Source organism: Camelus ferus, chromosome X (genome assembly GCF_009834535.1).
Source record: "Camelus ferus isolate YT-003-E chromosome X, BCGSAC_Cfer_1.0, whole genome shotgun sequence".
NCBI lineage: Eukaryota > Metazoa > Chordata > Mammalia > Artiodactyla > Camelidae > Camelus > Camelus ferus.
Window position 1 is genome coordinate 80,061,623 of NC_045732.1, and position 23,199 is coordinate 80,084,821.

The window sequence follows — 23,199 nt, forward strand, 5'->3', positions numbered from 1 at the left end:
CCTTTTAGATGGAGGAAGACGGGTTCTGAAAGGGTCTCATTGAAGCAGAATGGCATTTGGGCTGGTCTGAAAGGGAAAGGGTGGCTTTTATAGAGAGATGACGGAAGAGAAGGGCTTCCAGGTGAAAGGCACAGCACGAGCAAAGGCAAAGAGGCGGGAAACTGCTGGTTAAGGACAGCGGTTGCAACGCAAATCTTTGGAGACACCGGGAAAAACATCCTCCTACAGACTCACTTAGGGGCTGGAGGGAGGAGCCGCTGGGCGGAGCCGCTGGGCGGAGCCGGCGCTACTCTGGAGCCGCGGCCCCGCCCGCTGTGGCCCGGATCACGCGCAGGCGCACTCGCGCTCGGGCCGGCGCCCGGGCCCGAGGCTAGCGGCAGCCGCTTTGCGCATGTCTTCCTGGAGTCCGACGCTGAGCCCGCGGGGTTGGCGGCGGCTTGGCTCTGCCACCGAGACCTGTCACCGTCGTCCCGGAGCTGCGACGCCGAGGCAGAAATGCTGCCGCCCAGCCGGGGCCTGCTCTGGTTTGGCCTGGTGCTGGGTTCTGTCTGCGCCTCCCTGGAGTCCGCGGCGCCGGGCAACTCCGCCGCAGGTGCGTCCCGCGCCCTCGCCCACTTTGCAGGGCTCCCTCCCTCCTTCCTGCTTACATCCGGCCTTAACTCCCTCGCTACCTGCCTTCTGCTATTCCTTCTTCCTTCTGTCCTTCCTCTCATTCCTCTCCTCTCTCCCACCCACCGTCACTTCTTCCTCCCCTCCACCTTTCTCTCTTTCCCTAAGTTTTTCTTATTTTCCCTTCCCTTCCTCCGTCCCCTCTCTCTCACTCTTTCATCCAGGCTTGAGACCATGGTCGAAAACTAACCCTGCCGCCCAGGACCGGGACTTCTTCTGTGCACCCACTCCCACCCTCCCTGGCTTGGCTGGCTGGGCTGTCTAGGTGCCAGCCCTAGCACCTACCGCGGGTGGGGGCTCGTGTCAGTGCACGGGACCTCACTGAAGCCCCTCCCTCCTGTGCAGATGCTCTGAATGTCCTTCTAATCATCGTGGATGACCTGCGTCCCTCCCTGGGCTGTTACAGGGACAAACTCATAAGGTCCCCAAACATTGACCAACTGGCATCCCACAGCCTCCTCTTCCAGAATGCCTTTGCCCAGGTATGTCTGGGGACCTCTGGGTGTGGCTGTGTGCTTTGTGCACTGAGGGTTAGGGGATGGCACTCATCGTGCAGGGCATTTCTTTATTGTTATTGTTAGAGGGAAGCACAGTCTGGAAGATGGCAAGGAAGCTTGTGCCTTCAAGGGTGCTCCTCCTCCTTGGGTGGGCGGTGTGCCCCGGCCCTACAATGCCCAACTTTCTTCCCCAAATTGGGGATGGCCTGGTGCTGAGGAGGAGGGGATGCTGCCATGGTGGCCCTCCTCCCGGAGACCCCTCATGGGGCCGCCCTCAAGACCCTTGTCTGCTCTGGGCACGCATGAGTCACCATCACGCAGAAGGACACAGTCATCTTTTGAGGGGCTGAGGCCTTCCTCCCTCTCTCCGGGAAGACTTCTTTCCAGCGTCTGGGTGAGGCCCAAGTCCCGCTGGTTGGCTTTGAGATCTGCGTGACTCAGCCGCCAAGCTGTTTGAGGAGGACCTGGGAGGTTGCCTGGTTACCTTTTAGCTCCCAGACTCTGTTTTGCCCTGAGGACATTTCCCTCTGCTTCTGCCCCCTCCCAGCAAGCCGTGTGTGCCCCGAGCCGTGTGTCCTTCCTCACCGGGAGGAGACCAGACACCACCCGCCTGTACGACTTCAGCTCCTACTGGAGGGTGCACGCTGGGAACTTCTCCACCATCCCCCAGTACTTCAAGGAGAATGGCTACGTGACCTTGTCGGTGGGAAAAGTCTTTCACCCTGGTACTGCTTGCTGAACAAAGCCTGGGTTCTCTCCAGTGTTGTGGCCGAGGACTGGGACCCCCTCCTGGGGTTGGGGCTCTCTTGGCAGAGGCCTTCTCGGGCTTGGTGGGGACCTCATTAGTCACTGCTGTCTTTGTACAAAATATGACTTCTTAACTTGGCTTCGTGTTCTCACTGAAAGTGAAAAAGGGTAGAAGGGCTTTTTCTTCCTTTTGGAAAGTCGTCGTGGTGTTCTTTGGTTCCTTTGGTTCCTCAGGTGGAAGGAAGGGCACCGGCCGGGGATGTGGCAATGTTGGGTGCACCTGCCTCTCTGTACCCCAGGGTCCCTGTCAGTAAAGTGAGACCAGAGCAGCCTGCTGACTTGCCCAGTGAAGAGGCTATAATTTGGCAGGGGTTGCCTGCCCACTGCGAATTAGGTCAGAAAGGGCACTCAGGGTCTTTAGGGTACCAGGGGCCACCAGTCCGGACTTTCATCACTGCCTGGTAAACGAGCTCTCTTTAATGCCAATAGTGAGAATACTGAAACACAAACTTTCAAACTTTGTTTTTTACTTGAAGTAACTGATTATTTGAAAAAAAGTTGGAAAGAAAAGGAAAGGATCAACCAACAAATATAAGTTACTCGCACTAGAACCACACTGAGGAGAGCTGAAGTTTGACAGCCCGTGTTCTGGGCATATTATTTGTCTGATTTGAGATTCTCCTGTGTACACAATTTTATACTGTGAATGTCTTAATCATAAACGCTTTCCCATATGATTCTTCACGCAAGCCGTTAGTAGTGGCGGTACAGCAGTGTAACAGAGAGGTGCACCATAGTTTCATCCCACTCGTTGTCAGGTCTTCAGTGTCCCGCTTGCCGCTGGGCTGAGCCTCTCCAGAGGCAGAGCGAACTGCTGATGGGCAGTGGCACCGAGAATTCCGGCCTCTGGCTTCCAGCCCTGGCGCTGCCACTTCTTAGCTGTGCAGTGGACCTTGGGCAAATCATTCATCGCCTTCGAGCCTCCGATTACTTTTCTGGGAAGCTGGAGAGGCAGCTGCCTTGATTACCTTCTCAGGGGAGTGTCCCAGGGGAGCTCTGTACCGTGGAGCACTTATCATGAGGGGCTGTGTTGGGAGTAATTTCCAGAGCTTTCCTTCTGCTCTTTGGTTCCACTGGCAGCAGGCTCAACAGCCTCCTTCTGGTACCCAGCCGGCTAGTCCCGGTTGAGGGTAACATTCGACTGGGCTGAGTTGGGCCCAGTTTTGAAGGTGAATCTGTCAGGAATCGTATTGTGCAGCTGAAAGTCCAGCATCCGGAGACCTTCCTGCAGCTGGTGCTCACATCTGGACACCCATTGCCTGAGCACAGCTGGAGGGAAGAGATGAGTTTGCGGGAAGGAGGAGATACAGCAGGGGGAGGCCAGACAGGGCCTGGGGGTGTCACTTGATCTCCTTCCTCCTGGTAATTAGATTGTGGGATCAGGCTCTGAGGACCCTGTAGAGACTGCATGCTTTGCCTGTAGCCTTCATGGAAACACATTTTTCAACCGGGTCTTTTTTCTCAAGACCTTGTTCTGTCGGGGAGGACCTGTTTGAGGGTGACCGCAGCCACCATGGATTGAGTGCCAGGCACGTGCCAGTGACTGTGCTGGCCACTCCCTCATCCTCTCTTCAACAGCAAGCAAGGTGGGGTTTCATCATTGTCATCATTTCTGGAGGAGGAAGCTGAGGCTCTTGAAGGTCAGGTAGCTTGCCCAGGGTTGCACAGGTGCTGAGAGGCAGCACCAGCGTTTGAACCCAGGTCTGTCTGCGTCATTAGCTCTTCGCGCTGTGCTTGCCGTGTTGCTCGGCCCTCCTCCCACTGCCCCGTCTCCCTCCAGCCCTGCTTCAGCCAGTGCTCTCTGTCAGAGCCCCGAGTAGCCCTGTGCCGGTGATGCTCTCTCCGGCTTCTGCCTGCCTGCCCTCTCTGCCCCTCCTGGCTAGTTCCCATGGGCCATCCTTCCCTTTGGCTCCCTCGCGAGCCTCGCTGACTCCTGGAAGCCCTCGCTGCCAGCCCCACACCCCCCGCCCCACCCTGGTCACCTCTGTGTCTGGGGCTCCCCCGCTTACACAGCCGGCAGGCCTTCCCTGCTGCTGTTATTCTGTCTTCCCAAGTAGACTGTGAACTCCCGAGCAGAGGGGTGGGTTTCTGCATCATGCGTGAGCACCTGGAGTCCTCAGGTGTGGCTTTGAGTCCTGGCTCACTCGTCTAGTATCTGGTTGGCACCCGGCAAGGCACTCACCATTGGCGAGCCTCCCCTTCCCCAGCCAGCCGTGGGTGTGCCAACACCTCTGCCGCGTCCTTCGTGGGGCTGGGACAGGTGCCAGCCAGGGCCTGCAGGGCTGCGTTGCTCTGACCCTGTTGGGTTCCTTCCTCGGAGCCTAGCATGGATCACCAGGGCTTCAGGGCGCGGGCCAGGCGCTCAGTGCGCAGAAGCCCAGAGTTGGCTTTTGTGGGGACTTCATCTGGCCTTGGCTCTTGATTTTATAGATGAGGAAACCGAGGCCAAAAGAGGGGAGATGGCCTTCCCTAATTGTTTACGAAGTGTCCATTTTGGGTGGGAAGGACATCTCCAAGCCTTATTTAATGACTTTCTTTTTTTCCCCCTCAAGGAATATCTTCCAATCATAGTGACGATTCTCCATATAGCTGGTCTCTTCCAGCCTATCACCCCTCCTCTGAAAAGTATGAAAACACCAAGGTAAGAATGTGGAAGTGGGAGTGTTCTGAACAAGAGCCTTTTTTCCCTGTCTAGCAAATGAAGGTTACCTGTTGTGTGCACTGCACGGCCTTTCAAGCTGGTTGTCCGGGGAGGTTCGTGGGCTTTGTTTGCGGTCGTGACGTGACAGAGACAAGTGTTGGGATCTTTCGCGTTAGGTCCAGTGGAGAGGTGGCTTTGCTTTAGAAGCTGGTGGGTACACCTTGTTGTAGAAGCTCATACTCTAGTGTATATGACTCGTTTAATGGCTCCTTCGCGTTCAGTCTGAGGAGGCTCTGTGCTGAGGGGTTACGGGAAACGCCGACACATGGAAGGGAGAGGAGAGCCCTCTGCTCCGGGCGCCTCAGCCTACGTTAGGAGAAAGGCTTACATCCGTCTCTCTCGGGCCTAACGCATGTGTTCAGGTTCTGCGACCTTTGAGAGGCTTTTAAAAATTTTAGAGCATCATGGGAAAAAAGGAATCTATAAGGAAGCTTAATCTTGGTTCAGAGGAGCCCCCAATGTATAAATGGAAGTAAAATCTACATTTAAACAATTCAGAAAACCAGCTGGAGCACTGAGACATGACATGCTTCTCGGAGGTTTTTAGAGACACTGTGTGGAGAAGGGTGCGGACTGGGGGAGGCGGGTAGGGTGGAGAAGAGTGTTCTAAATGCTTGACAGCCGTCTTCTCAGAGCACAGTGAAAGCTGGGGACTCTGGCCTTTGGCTTGTGGCTTGAATATTAACAGAATGAGATTGGAAGACCCCATCTCAATCCTTCCATTCCCCGAAGCCACCTTGCTGCTTTGTAGTGGCCTTGCAAACACCAGATCTCTGTCCCCATCCCCCACATTGTTCTCCAGGCTGTGGGTCTGACTGTCCCCAATCCCTGGGGTACTGCAGGTCACGTGAACCTGCAGAGGGTGAGTGGGGCCCGTGCAGCGGGTGCCGGCCGTCCTGCCCAGGCTGGGGTGGACACGGCAGGCCTGTGAAAGGACACTCCTCTGTGAGGTGGAGCAACAGCCACCGGTGCCCGGGTCTTTGCGAGCTAGAAATCATGGTCCAAACTGAAGTCGGCCTTGTGGCCAGCACGGCCACTTTGGGGAATGAAGCTGTTGGTTCCATCCTGTGTATGGTATAGTTGGGGATCTGGAAATTCCAGGGACTGTCACCTTACCCAGTCAACTGGGACCCTGTCACTTAGAAGCTTTAGTCTCTCTCTCAAATTGAAGACAGATTTATTTCCCTTTTGTTAAAATTTTTTTGAGATATAACTCATACCATAAAAAGTACCCTTTTGAAGTGTCCAATTCATTGATTTTTAGTATGTTCAGAATTGTGCAACTGTCACAAAATTCAATTTAAGACCATTTTCATCCCCTCAAAAAGTCACCTGTATCCATGAACATTCACTCCCAATTTTCTCTCAACCCCCAACCTGTGGCAATAGCTGATCTGTTTTCTTTCTCTGCAGATTTGCCTGTTCTGGACATTTAGTACAGATAGAATTTTGCAAAATATGCTCTCTTGTGTCTGGCTTCTTGCACTGAGCATCACGTGTTTGAGGTTCATCCATGCTGTAGCCTGTGTCTGAACCTCATTACTTTTTGCAGTGAAATAGGATTCCATTCTATGGGTGTTACACTTTTTATTTGCCTTTTCGTCAGCTAGTGGATGTGTGAGTTGTTCCTACTTTTTGGCTGTTGTGAGTGGTGCTGCTCTGAGCATTCAGGTACAGGTTTTTGCATAGACTTAAAATTTCAGTTCTCCTGGGTAGAATCACTGGGCAAAGTGTTTGTATGGACCTAGTTTTGATTTTTCTTGGTATATACCTAGGAGTGGAGTTGCTGGGTCTTTTTAACTGTTTGAGGAACTGCCAGCATGTTTCCCAAAGCAGGTACTCCATTTTACATTTCCACCAGCAATGTATAAGGGTTCCAATTTCTCCACATCCTCAAGAATACTTGTTATTTCCCGTTTTAAAATTACAGCCATTGTCGTGGGTATGAAGTGGTATCTCATCAATTTGCATTTGCATTGTTTTGATTTGTTTTTCCCCAAGGACTAGCGATGTTGAGTATCTTTACATGTGCTTATTGGCCATTTGTAGATCTTCTTTGGAGAAATATCTGAGTCTTTTGCCCATTTTTTTATTGTTGAGTTGGAGACAGATTTTTTTTTTGGATCATGAGTTTACTTGGGTTTCCTTTAAGTAATTATAACCTAGAGTCAGAGGATGAACAGCAAGAAGCTAAGTGCTGGTGGTTTTCTGGTCCCTGCCAGGAAAAGAAGAAACGCTTCTCTGTTTCAGTTCTACTTCCTGTGTGCCTGTGCAGTCCGGGTGACTAATACTCACTGGGCTGGAGATAGGAATGTTCAGTCCTTTGTGTGTGGAACTTTTCATGACTTCTCTCTTTTGCATGTGAAAAGCTGACTTGATATGTTTTGTTTCGGAAGACGTGTAGGGGCCCAGATGGAGAACTCCATGCCAACCTGCTTTGCCCCGTGGATGTGGCAGATGTGCCTGAGGGCACCTTGCCTGACAAACAGAGCACCGAGCAAGCCATACGATTGTTGGAGAAGATGAAGACGTCGGCCAGTCCTTTCTTCCTGGCTGTGGGGTATCATAAGCCACACATCCCCTTCAGATACCCCAAGGTGAAGAACTGGCGGAGGGCTGCTCCAGCACAGCCGCAACAGCTGTGTCGCTTGTTGAAGGAGGGGTTTGTGTAGTGAAGGTGACCACATCCTGCTGTCCCTGGTTACCAGGGATGCCTGATGGCACCAGTGTACTCAGTGGTGTGAAGATGGGTTTCAGAGGTCGAGGCTAAGAAGTAGACTTAGGACATGTAAGAATCTTGTTGGAAACACTTGGCTTTCCACTTCCTCCCCTGGAGGGCTTTTTCCCCTAGGACTCTGAGTTGGATGGTGAGAGCATCATAGAGAAGGGAGCGAGGCCACCAAAGTCTGGGATAAGTGATGGTCCTTAGGACACAATTCCAGGGAATGTGAAGCCTCTTCAGTAACAGCTTTACCCCTGAGTCCTTAAGTGTGGGGCACTGTGTGACTTGTTGGAGCCTCAAATCCTGTGCTTGCCAGTATATCATTTAGAGCACGTTGTCTTTTCTTTTTTAGAATGTTTTTCACTTTTCCGTATCATGGTTTCCCTGGGCCTGAGCAGCACATTCTTTTGCAGCGCGTACCCCTCACTTGTGATGAGAGTAGAGGTCAGAAGCATGCTCTTTGATGCTGTAGGTTGTCTTGCTTTGATTGGCCCAGGGGATCTCACCTTCCTAGCAGGAGCCGTCAGCCCCCTTGATGGAGTGAGACTCACTGCTGTCTCTGGTGCAGAAAGAGTTAACCTAGAAGGAGAGGCCTCTGGGAGCCTGGATCTCGGGAGTGTTCCCACCATTCCCAGAACTGATGAGCGGCTCCCGGGGCCTAGACTGTTCATGGAAAGCCCCGCTTTCCTCCTTGGAGTCTGGGATTTTGTTCTGTGCGGGCAGAGGGTGCCTGGGTGACCAGCCCCAGGAAGGACCCTGGGTGCTGAGGTTTAATGAGCCTCAGCTTCCCTGGCGGCAGCATTTCACATGTGTCATCACACAGCTCATTGCTGGGGGAATTAAGCCTGTCCTGTGTGACCTCCCCGGGAGAGGACTGTGGCTCCCCGAGGCGTCCCCCAGGACTTTGCCCTTTGCTGATGCTGTTTGGTGTTATTTCACTGTCATCATTGCAGGTGTGAGTATGGCTGTGTGCTGAGTCCTGTGAGCGCTCCCAGTGAGTTGCTGAATGTGAGGTCGCTTTGGGGAACTGGCAGCACCTCTCCACACCTTTTTTTGTTGGAGGGGAGCTGGGGACAGGAATAGGAGGCCATCGACCTCTATGAGGGAAGAGAGCTGGTGCTGCTCGGTTTGTAGGAAATAAGCCGAGAAATGTCATTACCGTCGGCATCTCATGAGAGTGACCTAAGGCCTGACTTTCAGGTGCGGGCAGCACCTGGGAGTGGTAGTGAGCCCCTGTGTAAGTGCGTCGCAGGCTTACAGAAAAGGCGGTCTAAACACTGGGATAGAGGCCCAGCCTGGTGCCTGTGCCAAAAGAATGACAGCCTGGTGGCTTTGTGCGCTTCTCCCCCAAGGAGTTTCAGAAGTTGTACCCCTTGGAGAACATCACGCTGGCTCCTGACCCCCAGGTCCCTGCTGGCCTCCCTCCCGTGGCCTACAACCCCTGGATGGACATCAGGCAGCGGGAGGACGTCCAGGCCTTAAACCTCAGCATGCCCTACGGCCCGGTTCCCGCGGACTTTCAGGTATCAAGGACGCACCCGGGGGCGTATTGGGCGCTGACGGCATGCTGTCATTGGTGACGCCACTCTCCTCAGTGGGCACTCCCCCGTGCCTCGCGTCTCGCGGAGAACTTTCTGCGCAAGGCGTCTTGCAGCGTGCCGGGGCTGGGGTGGCCTGGAGGAGTTTAGAAGTGCTGGGTCGACAGAGCCTCCCCTGCAGTGTCTCCACTTCCAAAGAAGGGGGCACCTGAAGGTTTGGGGACTTGCTGGCTGCGGGCGCAGGATGGGGAAGAGGCCTGGGTGACATGCTCTAACTCATGGGGGGTGCCGATTAATCCAAGGGACGGTTTGTCAGTTCTAAGCTGCTTGGCGGCTCCTGTGCCTCACAGAACTCTTGTTTTGCTGGTCCTTGTGGGTCCCCTCTGTGGGAAGGAAAGCCTACATGGGCATCCATTCCTCTCAGGAGCTGGCTTGGTGAGCAGGGCCTGGGCACAGAGGGAGCAGGGGCGCCAACATGGCCGGAGCCTTCCAGCTGCAGTGTCTGGGTCCCTTGGCCACGGTGTGGGGGTGGGGCAGGCACAGAGTTGGAGTTCTCATGCTGACTCCTCAGTTACCCTCTGCCTGGATTGCAGAACACATGCTGACCAACTTTTTCCAGAATATTCCACATGCAGCCCTGCCCTTGTGTTACCACATGAACACTCCAACACGCAGTCTCCAGGAGAAGGAAGGGGACACTGTTTTCAACGCGTGCTTCCTGGGCCACCTGCATCAGACTCCCCACAAGGGCTTGTTAGAAGCACAGTGTCCTGGCCCCACTCAGGCTTCAGGGATTGGGAGCTGGGGGTGGGGCCTGGGAGCCTGGCGTTTCCAGAACAGCACACCTCGTGGTGCTGACTCACATGGAAAGTGGAGAGCCGCTGCTGCAGGCTGCAGTTCAAAACAAGACAAAACAAAACAAGCTGTGCAGGCGGCTCTCACTGTCTAGACCCATTTGGCCCCTGTGTTTGGAGAGCAGGCGTGTCGGTGGTGAGGGCCACTGTCCCTGCATTGCGGGTGGCCGTGGTGACAGCTTGGGAAGCAGTGGCCTGTCAGCCTGTTGGGTTCCTAATTCCCCTCACGGGGGTTCTGGGAGCGAGGTCTCTGGAATGGCAGCTCTGAGGCTGCACCTGGACATCTAGTTAGTGACGGTCACTTACGATGACCCTTTAGATTTTGAACTGTGCTCCAGGAAGGGTGCTCAGCTTTTTGTGTGCACTGTCCATTGGTCCTGTGGGAACCTAGTGGGTTGCCTGCTCCCTCTGTTGTCCAGGTGAGGAAAATAGAGGCAGAGAGGGGGGAAGGTGTGCCCCATATCACACAGTTAGTGTGGGGGGCGTCCCCCATGGAGCTGTGACGCCAGAGCCCCGGGGTTCAGTTTGTTGGTTCTGAACAGTGTGGGTTTGAATTCCCATCCTACCCCACACCAGCTGTGTGGTCGCTGACAAGTCCTCCTGCCACTCTGAGCCTCAATCTCCTCGTCTGTAAAATTGAAACAAGATGGGGGAAGGTTTTCCACGATGACACCTGCTGGGGGTTTTCCGTGGGGACCACAGGAGCGTGTGGGGCGCCTGGGGCGGTGGTGGTTGGGGGGCGTCGGCTTCTCCCTGGCTCTCTCTCCACTCCTCGTGCTGCGTCCGCCAGCGGTGTGGCTGCCCCACTGGACACAGAGTAGACGGTGTGACCTGGAGGACCTCCCTGGTGTGCTCACATGCTTGCTCCTGCCCCACATGCACCCTGGACTCGGCCCTGCTCGTCATCCTCCTGCAGCTTTGGGTGTCTGTGCTCAAGCCCCGTCTCCCTCCACTCTTGAGCCTCTCGGTTCTGTGCCCTCTTCAGTGGGTCTCAGAAGAAGAGCAGCAGGGACTTGCCCCCCCCCCCCCAACCCCCTTTCCTCTCCTTCCTGTCTGCTCCCACCAACTTCCCTCCAGCCTCCACATCGGCTCACATCCGTCCCATCTTCAGGGATACCACCTGTCTCACCTCTTCCTGTTTCTCCTCCCGTCCTGCTCCCTCGCCTGCCCTTCAGGGGAGAGTGAGTGAGGTGTCTGTTCTGGCTGCATCTTGGCTTCACCGTCCCTTCATTCTTCATCTACCTCTGTGCGGCCTTCTGCCTCCCCAGCCCACTAAGAGTTCTCTCACCTGCGTCAGCCCTGACCTGGTTGACAAATAAAATCTACCCTCATGGGTCCGGACCTTCCCCGACTCCCTGCTGCTCTCTCACTGTTGACCGGCACTACCCGTTCTGGAAATGTTCGCCTCCTGGGCTTCCTTGCCAACCCTCCTGGGCCCTCCTCCACTCCAGTCCCCCCGGCAGGGCCCTCTTTCTGTGTCTGCTACCTAGGAGGTGCTGCTCTCCAGGGTCAGCCCAGGGCCCCACTGTACCCTTTCTGCCCCTTGTCCTCAGCTGGGCTCTGCGGAGCCTGCGTGGATGACCCCTGGCTTCACTCCTGATTTTCGAGCATCTGTCCACTGGCTGTGAGAGGCCCCACGGGCCACAGCACCTCTCCTGCTCTTCCGGTTCTCCTTCCTCCTACTCCCCTCTTGGGGGCCCCCTCCCTGCCACTGAACAAGAAAGCTGGAGTCACCCTTGGAGTCCTCAGCTCCCCTCCCTGCCTGCTCCCCCCTGCCCCCGCTCCTGCTCGAGCCTCTCAGTCCCTCTCATGTCCGTGCTGTCCTCCTGCGCCTTCAGCACAGCCTTCTGGACCACTGCCGGGGGTCTGGGCTGACACGTCCCTTCAGCAAGTGACGGCGGAGGCCCTTGTGCCCAGCGCTGACCTAGCGCTGCTTCATCTCGGGCCGCTGCTGGAGGACCCTTACTCGCCTGCAGCCCGCTTGGCAGCTCTTCCCCCTGGACAGCCTCAGTGCCTTCCTTGGCCTCCAGCCCAGGACCTCCACTCTTTGGGTGGACCTCCAGGTCCATATCATCCGGCCCTGACCTGCCTTTTAGCGTCATCTCCCACCCCTTGGCCCTCCCATTGATCCTCCAGCTGCACCAGCCAGCTCATTGGCCCAAAACAGCCCTGCTGTATGGTGACACTACATGGGTCCACGTGTTGCAGCCCCTGCGTAGAGCATCTTACCCCCACTTGTCTGACTGCCAGCTCCTCTTCTCAAAAGCTGACTCCTCTGTGAAGCCTTCCTTGATTTCCCCAGTCTGACTTGAAGGCTCATTCTCCTGTGTTGTCCCTAGGCCCCGCCAGTAATGTGCCTTTTTGTGTCTCTGTGCCTGTCCTCACTGGAGGGGTGGCTCATTGAGGGTGTGGACCACGTTTGCTTCTCCTATCTCCAGGGGCCAGCCAGCCTAGGAAGGAGGGTGGGCCCTTGAATAGGACACAGCTGTCCTGACAGCCGTCTTTGGTCCCCAGGAGGACCAAGGTTCCCCCAGTTACAGACCGAAGACTTTATCTACCAGAAAATAGAAGTAGGCCAGGGTTCTGTATAATACTTCTAGCAGGTTAGATGGGTGTCTGTTGTCTTCGCTGCCTGGGGAGAGCAGGTCTGTCTCACAATTCTTCTCACCCTGGCAGCGGTGAGAAGAAGCTGGTGGGTCCAGCCGGGTGCACAGTGGAGGCAGGGGCCAGTCTGATCGGTCAGCAGCCCCTGTGCTGCTCCCCCGTGGTTGGGGTGGGGGGTTCACCTTTTTCTTCAACATCTGGGAACAAGGCTGGGGGAGAGTCAGCCCGGACGAGGCTGTGGCTCTTTCACGGAGCCTGTCTGGCCTGGGAGTCCGTCCACTGCTCTCCTGCCCGCCGGGATTTTGTTGAAAATGAGCCGCACGTGAGCACCCCAGTCTGCGAGGGTAAATGGCTGACACTGAGGTCCTGGGGTCAGAGGAGAGGCCCACTCATGGCCATTTAGGGGGTTGAATTGTGTCCCTCAGAAAGATCTGTTGAAGTCCTGCCCGCCAGGACCTCAGAATGTGACCTTATTTGGAAAACGGGTCATTGCAGGTGTAACTAGTTAAATGAGGTTGTACCGGTGTAGGGTGAGCCCCTGATCCAGTATGACTTGAGTCCCTGTGAGAAGGGGAAGGAGGGAGAGACAGGAAGAACTCCACGCAAGGATGGAGGCAGGGGGTGGAGTGCTGGGGCAGCGAGCCAAGGGGCACCAGGGGCTACGGATCCCCCCAGAAGCCCGGAGGAGGCAAGGAACGTTCCTCCCCAGAACCCACAGAGAGAGGATGGCCCTGACGACAGCTTGTTGGCCCCCAGAAGGGGGAGACAATAAGTTTCTGTTGTTTTAAGCCGCCGGGCTTGTCATTGTTCGTTAAAGCTGCCCAGGAAGTGAACCCAGCTATGTGACATCTTTGGCGGGACCCTCAGCAGAGTTTGGAAGGCCGAGGGATCAGTGTCTGTGTACCAGCTTGTCTCCTGGGACCCATAAGATGGTGTGAAGGAGACAGAAAGGAGTAGTAAGTGGCACACCCCTCCGCCGTGATCCGTGCCCTAAAGTGAAAACTGGTTTGCTTAGGAAAGAATCTTCCTTTCGGCCACGAGGATTTCGCTGTGGCTGTGCAGGCGAGGGGACACAGATGGGAGGGCAGCGAGGGTTATGTTTTGCCTGAGAAGATCCTCTAGGCGTCCTCGGAGGGCCAGGGCTCGGGAGGGCGCTTGGGCGAGCGCACGGCCCTCGGAAGCGCAGTCGCTGTCATTATTATTGTTTTTGTAATTTGCAGCGGAAAATCCGCCAGAGCTACTTCGCCTCTGTTTCGTATGTGGACACGCAGGTCGGCCAGCTTCTGAGCGCTCTGGATGAGCTTCAGCTGGCCAGCAGCACGGTCGTGGTGCTCACCTCGGATCACGGTGAGCGTTTGAAATGCCCTGCTCCAAGCATCTGACCTTCTCTGTGAAAACTTTCCTAGATTGCCTTATAGGTGTGTGTTCTCTTCTGTGACTCAGCAGTGCCTTGAACCTGGAGTCTTGGATGCTTTTCTACCTTGTTAGTCCTGGGACCTCTCCCCAGGGAGGCACAGCCTCTTTTGGGTCAAAGAAGTATCTTGGATGCTTGGGTGGGGCGGGCGGGCGGGTGGGTGGGTGGGGTGGACCTTGTAGCAATCTTTTGTTTCTTGGTGAACCAAGCGGTAACCATGTTTGTGTGGGGAGCCCTTTTAAGCCATTTGTAACCTAGATGGTTGGAGGATTTTCAGTCTGTCTTAGGAAGATCCAGAACAATTCTGGGAGAGCCCAACAAGGCCCTCAGACCCGGCTCACCCCTTCCGCCCCCCAGCCCCACTGTCTTCTCTGCCAGGAGCCTGGGGGGGGTCACAACTCTGTATATCTTCTAAGGGAGTTTCCCACTTTTTCCAAAAATGGAAACCTTTTTTAAAAAATTCTTTTTAATTTTTGCCAGGGTGTGTTTGTGTGTTTGGGGCCAATGAGCCACAGTGCCCACTTCCTGTACCACAGTTATCCACTCAGAGCAGTTTTGTCCATCTCATCCTCACCCACCCCTGAATTGTGTTGAAGCAAGTCTCAGGTGGTTCAGTTTTCTGAACACTATCTCCAATAAATTTGGCTCCTTTGAGGTTTAACCATACTACCATTACTACCATTGTCATACCTAGAACCAGAAAACGATTCTTTAACATCCTCAAATATGAAGTGGGACAATACTAGACCACAACATGTAGGACCCGCCTTTACCCCACCTGCCCAGAGCTGACTGGTGCTGGCGGTCAGGGGCCCGTCCGCCAGCCTTCGGGGGTGCACACACATTTGTCTGCCGTGAGCACGTCTGTACATAACGTATAGTCAGGGACCACGGCGGGCTTGATTGTGCTTGTGTACTGTTTTGTTCCCTGGTTTGTGTTTTCCACTTAATGTCACAGACAGTTCTCTGTGTCATTTTTCACAGGCCTCCCCTATGCCTTGTAAAGACCCATATCGTTTTGGCAGATACAGATGTGTCATAATTTTTCACTGTTTCCCTGGTGATCTGCCACCCAGTGCTGCCCCTCTCCTCTGGGCGCCGTCTCCTCCTCCAGTGCTGACACGGGCCTCTGCACCCCATGAGGGCGCATGAGGGCGCGGCCCACTTGAAGCTCTCTTTTGCTCGGAGGCAACTGCAGTCAGTGACAAATGGCCCTTCTCAGAGGGCTCCCCTGGGGCTTCCCCCAGCCAAACCACGAAAGACTTGTTGAACCCGTACATGGCAGCCTTTTGTGATTTTGGTTATTTTTTAATACAAAATACTCAATGTACAATCTCTTTTATGTTTTTTTATATCAAAAAGGACACCCAAACGTGAAGTGATTGGAAATTCCCAACTTGGAGTATTCAAGCCATCTTTGCAAGGGATGTTTTCAGCAAGGGTTAGGGGTTGTCTTTAATCAAGGTTAGGGATCTGGACTCAGAAGTTACATTTTTTTGGACTGTGGTATGTCTTAACTGAAAAAGATAACCTTGTCTTTTAAAAATCTGAGCAGTTGTGCCACAGTTTCACAGCTCATTTCTTGGTGGTGCACACCCAAAAGTGAGAACCTGAGCTTGTGGGACTTGAGTCCAAGCTCGGGAGGCACAGGACAGAGAATGATGACACTGTGACTGTCGGGGTCTCCACTAGGTCAAGAAAGAGCCCACCTTAGCGGGGGAGGCGGGTCTGTGTGGGGGCCATTGTCCCTTGGAGCCCAGCCTGGGTGCAGATTGGTAGTTGCTTGCTAAATATTTCTTAGTTTGGGAATTCAGTATTTTTTCCCTCTTAAAGGTTTCCTCATTCAAAGCAAATGTCTAACTTCAGATAAAGCTGCGTTCAGGGGAAATTCACTGCTTCTTTGGTAATTCTAGAGGAATTTCTTTCTTCTAGGTGATGGGTCTTTGCCTCCTCTGGTTTTTACTGCCGGAAATGAAATGGTGTATGACTCAGATGAGCAAGCTGCAAGGCGATTATTCATTTTCTGTCATGCTGTGCTTCTTACGAACCAGGGTGGGCTCTGGGTGAGCACGGAGAATGGGCCAAGTACAGCAATTTTGACGTCACTACTCGCGTGCCCCTGATGTTCTATGTTCCGGGAAGGACGGCTCCACTTCCGGAGGCCGGAGAGAAGCTTTTCCCATACATCGACCCCTTTGATTCCGCCTCAGAACCGATGGAGCCAGGTATAAAAATGCTCGATGACGTGACTTGACAGCAGCGGCACCTGTAGTTGCCATGTAAGCTGCCTTATCAAATCCTCGGCGGCTTACCCAGGCCGCCTCCCTCCCAGCGCTGCCGTTCCTGCAGCCGCGGCCCGAGCACCTCCCAGGCTCTGGGTCGGGAGGAGGGCCAGGGCTCGTGCCCACGAGTATGGCCCCTGTCACAAGGGGCTGCAGAGAAGGCGGGGCCAAGGAGCAGATGGCACCCCCAGGATGAGGCGGGCTGTGCTGGAGGTGACACCAGTGTGCTCTGGAGCTCAGATGAGGTGAGCAGCAGACTCCACCGGGGCAGGGCAGCCCCCTGACAGATGAACAGAACCCCATGACCTGCGTGCTTCCGGCAGGGACTCAGCCCTTCATGAGGGAGACGTTTGCCATTTTGGCAGCTTGTCAATCTGGTGAAGCACTGGATCTGTAAAATCTGTCAGGTGGTTCTGCTTCTGCCCTCCCCAGCAGTGAAGGGCAGGTTTCCTTTGACTTCCACGTCCCAGTTCCTCCAAGCTGTTCTCTCCAGGTAGTGTCAGGCCCCTGTCTGTCCTGGTCCTCTGTCATTTGTCTGATTGCTTCCTCATGACTAGATTCAGGGCAGACATTTTGGACATGCGCATTAGAGGTGAGGCTGGGTGCTCCAGTCCTGTCGCGTTGGCGGCCTGTCCCATTGTTAGTGACGCCGAGCTTCACTGCCTGGTGGCAGTGGATGCGTCAGCCAGGCCTCGCCATTGTGAAGGTGTCTTTTTCAAAGAACTTTCTTTACCTTTATTCTTTTTATTTTACTTATAAAACAAATGTATCAGAAATAAAATTGAGCAGTATGACGCAAGCTCTTAAAGGTCCAGAAGGGCTAGAATGATGGCCCAAAGTCAAGATAAATTTTAACAGGAGTGAGTATAAAGCACATGATTTAGACTGTGAAGGTGAGTCAACCACAATGAGGTACCATTTCACACCCATTAGAATGGCTGGTATCAACAGCACTGGCGAGGATGTGGAGAAATTGGAGCCCTCAGACATTGCTAGTGGGAATGTAAAATGGTACAGCCGCTATGGAAAACAGTTTGGTGGTTTCTCAAAAACTTTAATATAGAATGATCCTGTGACCCGGCAGTTCCAGTCCTAGGTGTATATCACACAGAACTGAAAACAGGCGTCGAAAGAAAAACTTGTAGAAGAATGTTCATAACATTATTAACAGCTAGAAGGTGGCAGGAACTCAGGTGTCCATTGACAGATGAATGGGTAAGCCAATGTGGCACATACGTACAATGGAACATTATTCAGCCTTAGAAGGGAGGGAAACTCTGACACCTGCTACAACATGGGTGGACTTTGCAGACATTATCCTCAGTGAAAGAAGCCAGACACAGAGGGGCAAATACTGTGCAATTCCACTTCTGTGAGGTGCTTAGAGTAGTCAGATGCACACAGACAGAAAGTAGAAAGATAGGTGCTGGGGACTGGGGGAAGGAGAGTTGGGGAGTTGTGCAGGATGCAGAGAGTACTAGAGATGGCTAGTGGTGATGGCTGCACAACAGTGTGAATGTACTTACTGCCACTGACCTGGACACTTAAAAAATGCTGAAGATGGTACCTTTGATGTTGTTTGTGTTTTACAACAATAAAAGAGAGATGGGTCAAATGCAGACGTCTGGAGAGGAGCGATCTGCAGGGTGATACTGAGACTGGGATAGTTCCTCAACAGACTTGTACCCAGTGGTTTGGGCCTCCAGTGATGATCCTTGCCCAAACCAGTTATATACTGGTGGTTCCAAAATTCAAGTCGTTTTTAAGAGTGCCAACAGGCTGAGGACACCTTCGTTCTGCATCCTGGGTGAAGTGCCGAGTTGGCGTTGTTCCTCAAACTCTCATGCTTAAAATAAATTGCGGTGAAAGAACAAAAGACAGATCAGAGCCTGGGCAGGCTCTGTGCACCTGCTGCCGGCTGAGGCAGGTGCCTGTGACGGAGCCCCTCTGCTGACTTGCTTCCTCTTTCAGGCCGGCAAGCCGTGGACCTCGTGGAGCTTCTCTCGCTCTTCCCCACACTCGCAGGACTTGCCGGACTGCGCGTCCCTCCCCGCTGCCCCATCCCCTCATTTCATGTTCAGCTGTGCCGAGAAGGCCGGAACCTTCTGAAGCATTTTCAGTTCCGTGCCGTGGAAGGGGATCCGCCCGTCCACGCTAATCCCCGTGAGTTGGTTGCCTATAGCCAGTACCCCCGGCCTGCAGACTCTCCTCAGTGGAATTCTGACAAGCCCAGTTTAAAAGACATAAAAATCATGGGCTATTCCATACGCACGATAGACTATAGGTATACTGTGTGGGTTGGCTTCAATCCCCAGGAGTTTCTGGCTAACTTTTCAGACATCCATGCAGGGGAACTGTATTTTGTAGACTCTGACCCTTTGCAGGACCACAACGTGTATAATGACTCCCAGGGTGGAGCCCTTCCCTGGTCATTGATGCCTTGAGTTTTGCCAACGACGGAGGGCGTATTTAATGCTCTCCCTTCCGGGTGGTGAGAGAGGGAAGTAGAGCTGGGTGTTTTGTGGGTATTCATGATAACGGAAGCAACCTGGGGGTGGGCAGTCACAGCAGGCATCAGCAATTTGGTGGAGGAGGGTGTAGCTCAGTGGTAGAGCATGTGCTTAGCATACATGAGGTCCTGGGTTCAGTCCCAAGTACCTCCATTAAATAAGTAAATAAGTAAACCTGATTACCTCCCCCCAAAGCAAAATAAAACAAAAACAAAAGATGAAAAAAAAACAGTTTGGCCTGAGAATATGTGACAGACAAACTTACAGCTGGTAACTGCGCTGGGGCTGGGCTGAACCTTTTCTTCCCTTTTTTTTTTTGAACAGTCATAGCTTATTTATTGAATGAGTACATACAGAGTAAGCAAACTAAAATAATCATACCTTTAGCTATCAAGACCGTAATAACTGAACATTAACACTGTACTCAAGAAATACTGGAATTTAGTACATTTCAGAAAGTAACCACATATCAAATTAGGTTTGACACTAAGTTTTTGGTTCTTTTGTTTAACTTAATCATGTGTCTTATTTAGCCCAGTATATTCAAAATATATCAACATATAATCTAGGTTTCTTTTTAAAATGTGAAGTTAAATAATACTGCCAGATGCCAAAGCCTTAAAGTCTATCTTCAATTTTTCTTTCTTTTTTTTAAAAAAATTCTTTTTAATGGAGGTACTGGGGATTGGACCCAGGACCCCACATGTGCTAAACATATGCTCTACCACTGAGCTATACCCCCACCCCCCAATTTTTCTTTCTAAGATCGCAAATTTTCAAATCCAGATCTAAAGATAAAATATGCATAAAGTGATTTATGTGCAATTTCTTTATCAAGTAATAAATAATGCTCAGTAAACTAGAGGCATGAGATGTATGAGAAATTCAGTTAAAAATTTTCATAGACTTTCTGGCCCAAATAATTTGTTTGCAGATGACTCTTGAACACAAAGGCCATCTATTAAAAGGCATCTTTATTCACAGTGGAAAACAGTTAAAGGTGTAACTGTATCCATGAACTGAGCCATTCAAAACTGTTAGTTTCCTCCTTCTTTAGGGATGGTTGCTTGCAGACATCCATTTATCCTGGAGGCAGGAAATAGTCAACTTTTAATTGCTGATTAAAGACGTTATTAATTTTATTAAGTTCTAAGTTATTTTGAGAATTGTGGAAACTTTTCATTAGTATAATATTGTGATTTTTAATGCCCCAGAATGCGGTTCTGTATTCCCTAAATATGAATGTAACCAGAAATGCAGGTGGTAGGGATAAGCTTAGTCCCCATCATCTTACAGAGAATGGAATATTCCCAAGTCATATTTTCAACATGTTGAAGTTGATCAATTCTTAACAGCCATCAGAAGTCAAGCACTTTTTTAACAAACATCTAACATATTCCTGTATCGAAGTGAGTAGCTTTTAGTAATTCTTTCTTTATAAGTACTGCTTCAGTGTTTAAAGGTAAATGTTTGTGAAAAAACAAACTACAGCAGGTTAAATTGTTACTATACTGTATTAAATTGTAACCAGAAAGGCAAGATATATTAAAAGATTACTTCAAATCAGTAAAATTTCAAATACAGATTTTTTTTTTCACTAATTAGCCTACAGTGGAGGCATATAACACCACAGTCTTCTAAGTGATTAAATGACTTCATTCTGGCAACAACAGTTTTCACTGGAGTGAAGGGCCCTGTTCCTCTCTCCTGATCCTGCAGCTCATCTCTCTTCTGGAAGCCTCAGCTTTCGTAGATGGTTTCCCCCAGCCGTTTCTTTCTCCTTCTTCATCCCCTTTATTATGCTCATCACTTCCACTAAGAATTTTACAATCCAGTCTGAATTCCTCATGACATATTTCACTTTGTGTAGCTTTATCTCGTCTACAGTTAAAGACTATACGTTTCACACAGACTTTTATTTCACATCCATTTGTTGTTCCTAGTTGGCTATAATATATACACTGCATCCTCTTTTTTTTGCTTTATTTCTGGAAGCACAGTTTTAGTATCAAAAGCCTGCAAACTCTGTTCTTGCTGAAGCCATAAGCTGAACTGTGCCGTGATGTGCACGGTGGCTGTGCTGTTGCCCTTTTGGCAGTGACTTCCGTGCGTGACTGAAACCACATCCCGGTCTGGGTCTACTTTGGGGCATTTTGCATGTAGATCTGTCTCTGCCAGAAGTGCTTCTGTCTCATCTTCTCTATGCAAGGGTGCAGCCTCAGAAAGCTTCCACTCTCCTTAGGGTTTAGCTTGGCTTGGCCTCCCTTTGTAAATCTCCTTTTAGAAGCACAGGCTCCATTCATGTTTGATGGCATGCTCTTCTAAATCATCTTACAGGTTCTGGTTGCTTTTTGTGTTTTTGACACTGAACCCAATTTAGAACCACCATTGCACATCTCCAGCAGACATCAGGATGAGTGGGTGCTTTCTGGTTTTCAGACATCGAAGCTGACCACATTCCTTATCTTGACTCAACTTAGAGAAGCCACATCTTTGTTGCTTCCCGTAACTTTTCTCCAATCCTGCTGAGCTGGACATGTTTTATTAATGGCTCTGCAGCCACTATTTGTAGAAATCCCTATTTCTCTTGAGCCAGGGCTGCTTTTACGCAGTTTAGTTGAAACCCGAAGCAGCGAGCCTAGAAATTTTGAATGGCCCTTAATTCCGTGGCTCACAAACACGACGATGCATCAGAACCACCTGAAAGGCTGGTGCAGACCCAGCATGCTGGGCCCTGCCTGCACAGGTTCTGATTCAGTGTGTCTGGGGTGGGGCCTGAAAATTTGCACTTCTTAGAAATCACACAGCTCTTCGAAAGGCTGCACTTGAGAAGCCCTGCCCCTAGGTGTGTGCTGTCCAGTAGCCACTAGGCACATGAGACTGTTTAAATTTAAATTAACTAAAATGAAATAAACATTTCAAAAGTGGCATCTCAGTGGCACTGGCCATACTTCAAGTGCCCAACAGCCAGTGCGGTTAGTGGCTACCGTATCGGACAGCACACATCTAGATCCTTTCTGTTGTGGAAGAAAGTGGATTGAATGGAGCTGTCCTAGATTACCTCCGAATTTGAGCTGCATCCACTTGGCTGTTGGCGAGTTCCTCCTATGGGCTGATTGTCTACTCTGTGTTTGCCCACAGAGACTTGTCCGGGGGCGAGCAACGTACGTTTGGGTTAAGCCTAGTGTAGGGAGTTCACTCTGACCATCAGCCTCTTCCTCTCCACTCTCATCGCCATCACCCCAGCCCTTCAGACCTCCTTCCCAAGTAGTTTACCTCCGCCTCCTCTTTCCTCCCTTGCCTCCAAAGAATCCATGTGTCTTCCTGAAATCCCTCTTTGGTCCTGCTCTTCGAGAACACCGTCAGTGCCTACTACTGGGTCTACACAGACCTCTGCTGAGCAGTCAGTCTTCCCTGACTCCACAAAGCCCCTTTCCTCGGCTGACCAGTTTGCCTGCTGGTCCCTGACTCTCCCTTGCCAGGCCCTGCCTCCCTGTCTACCCTTAGGTTGTCCCCTCCTCCCTCACCATCCATCTACCTATTCACGATCGTTCTTCACAGCCCGCTCCCACGCCCCTACTTCCAACAGGCTGAGGGGTTTTGACTTTCTAGACCATAGTGTGGGATGAAATGAATGTTGTGAAAGAATTTTGTTGTCACTTTAGTTAAAAAATAAAGGTCTTTTTTCTGATTATAAAATTAATGTGTTAATTTTAGAAAAATTGGAAAACAAATGTAGTAAAAGATAAGAAAATGCATCTGTATTTTATGCAAATAGTCACTTAATATCTTGTCTTTTGGGGGTGTCAATTTTTTACATTCTTGTGATCATACCGTATGCTTTATCATGCAATTTTATATTCCTACTTTTTCACTATTATATATGGTTATCACAGATTTTTGCAAAGATACTTTATACTGGTGGTAATGTATTTTGTTGTGTAGTTTTGTCATAATTTACTTAACCTTTCAATTACTGGAAATTTATTTCCAGTTCATTTCCAAATTTTCAGTATTGTAAATAATGCTGGGATGAGCACCTTTGTGAATAAAGTTTTTTTCTGTATTTCACATTACTCTGTCAGCATAGTCTCTCAGTGCCAAATTGTCAAAAACATCACCGTTTCACTCCTCTCCTCACTCTCCTGCGACCTTAGGTAGTAAAACTAAAAATAAAGCAAACAAGCACACAATAATACAAACCCATAAAAGCCAACAAATAAGAAACCCAAGCCCCACGGTAATAGGTGAAGGTAGAATCCTGTTTTAGCTCTGCAGTCTTTGCTTAGCAGTGACCTTGATCATTGTTCTCTTTTTATGATTGTTGGGCATTTGTGTTTCCAGTTGGGTGAATTTGCCTTTAAATTTTGTTTATGGGTTTCACTTTTTTAAGTAATCAAACAAATTGCTCTTTCCCTATGTGATTTTTTTTTCCTGTTAAATGTGGAGGTCTTTCCCAGCCTGGAGATTTAATAAATACTCATTTTCTTTTGCTTTTTTGTGGTTTGTTTTGAATTCTTAATGTACCCTGTCTCTCCACCTCATCATCAGAGTAGTATATGCTCATCGAGTACAATTTGGAAGACACGGGAGACGGTAAG

General features: G+C 51.2%; 1 protein-coding gene across 1 annotated transcript; it reads left to right on the forward strand.

Annotated features, from left to right (window-relative positions):
• Positions 1–260: 260 nt before the first annotated feature.
• Positions 261–23,092, forward strand: IDS (iduronate 2-sulfatase). Its single transcript, XM_032475905.1, has 9 exons — positions 261–592; positions 1,015–1,151; positions 1,714–1,891; positions 4,526–4,614; positions 7,071–7,271; positions 8,749–8,919; positions 13,613–13,739; positions 15,858–16,031; positions 18,060–23,092. The coding sequence occupies exons 1-9, from the start codon at positions 496–498 to the stop codon at positions 18,530–18,532; spliced, it is 1,647 nt and encodes a 548-aa protein (XP_032331796.1). The 5' UTR covers positions 261–495; the 3' UTR covers positions 18,533–23,092.
• The last annotated feature ends 107 nt before the right edge of the window (positions 23,093–23,199 follow it).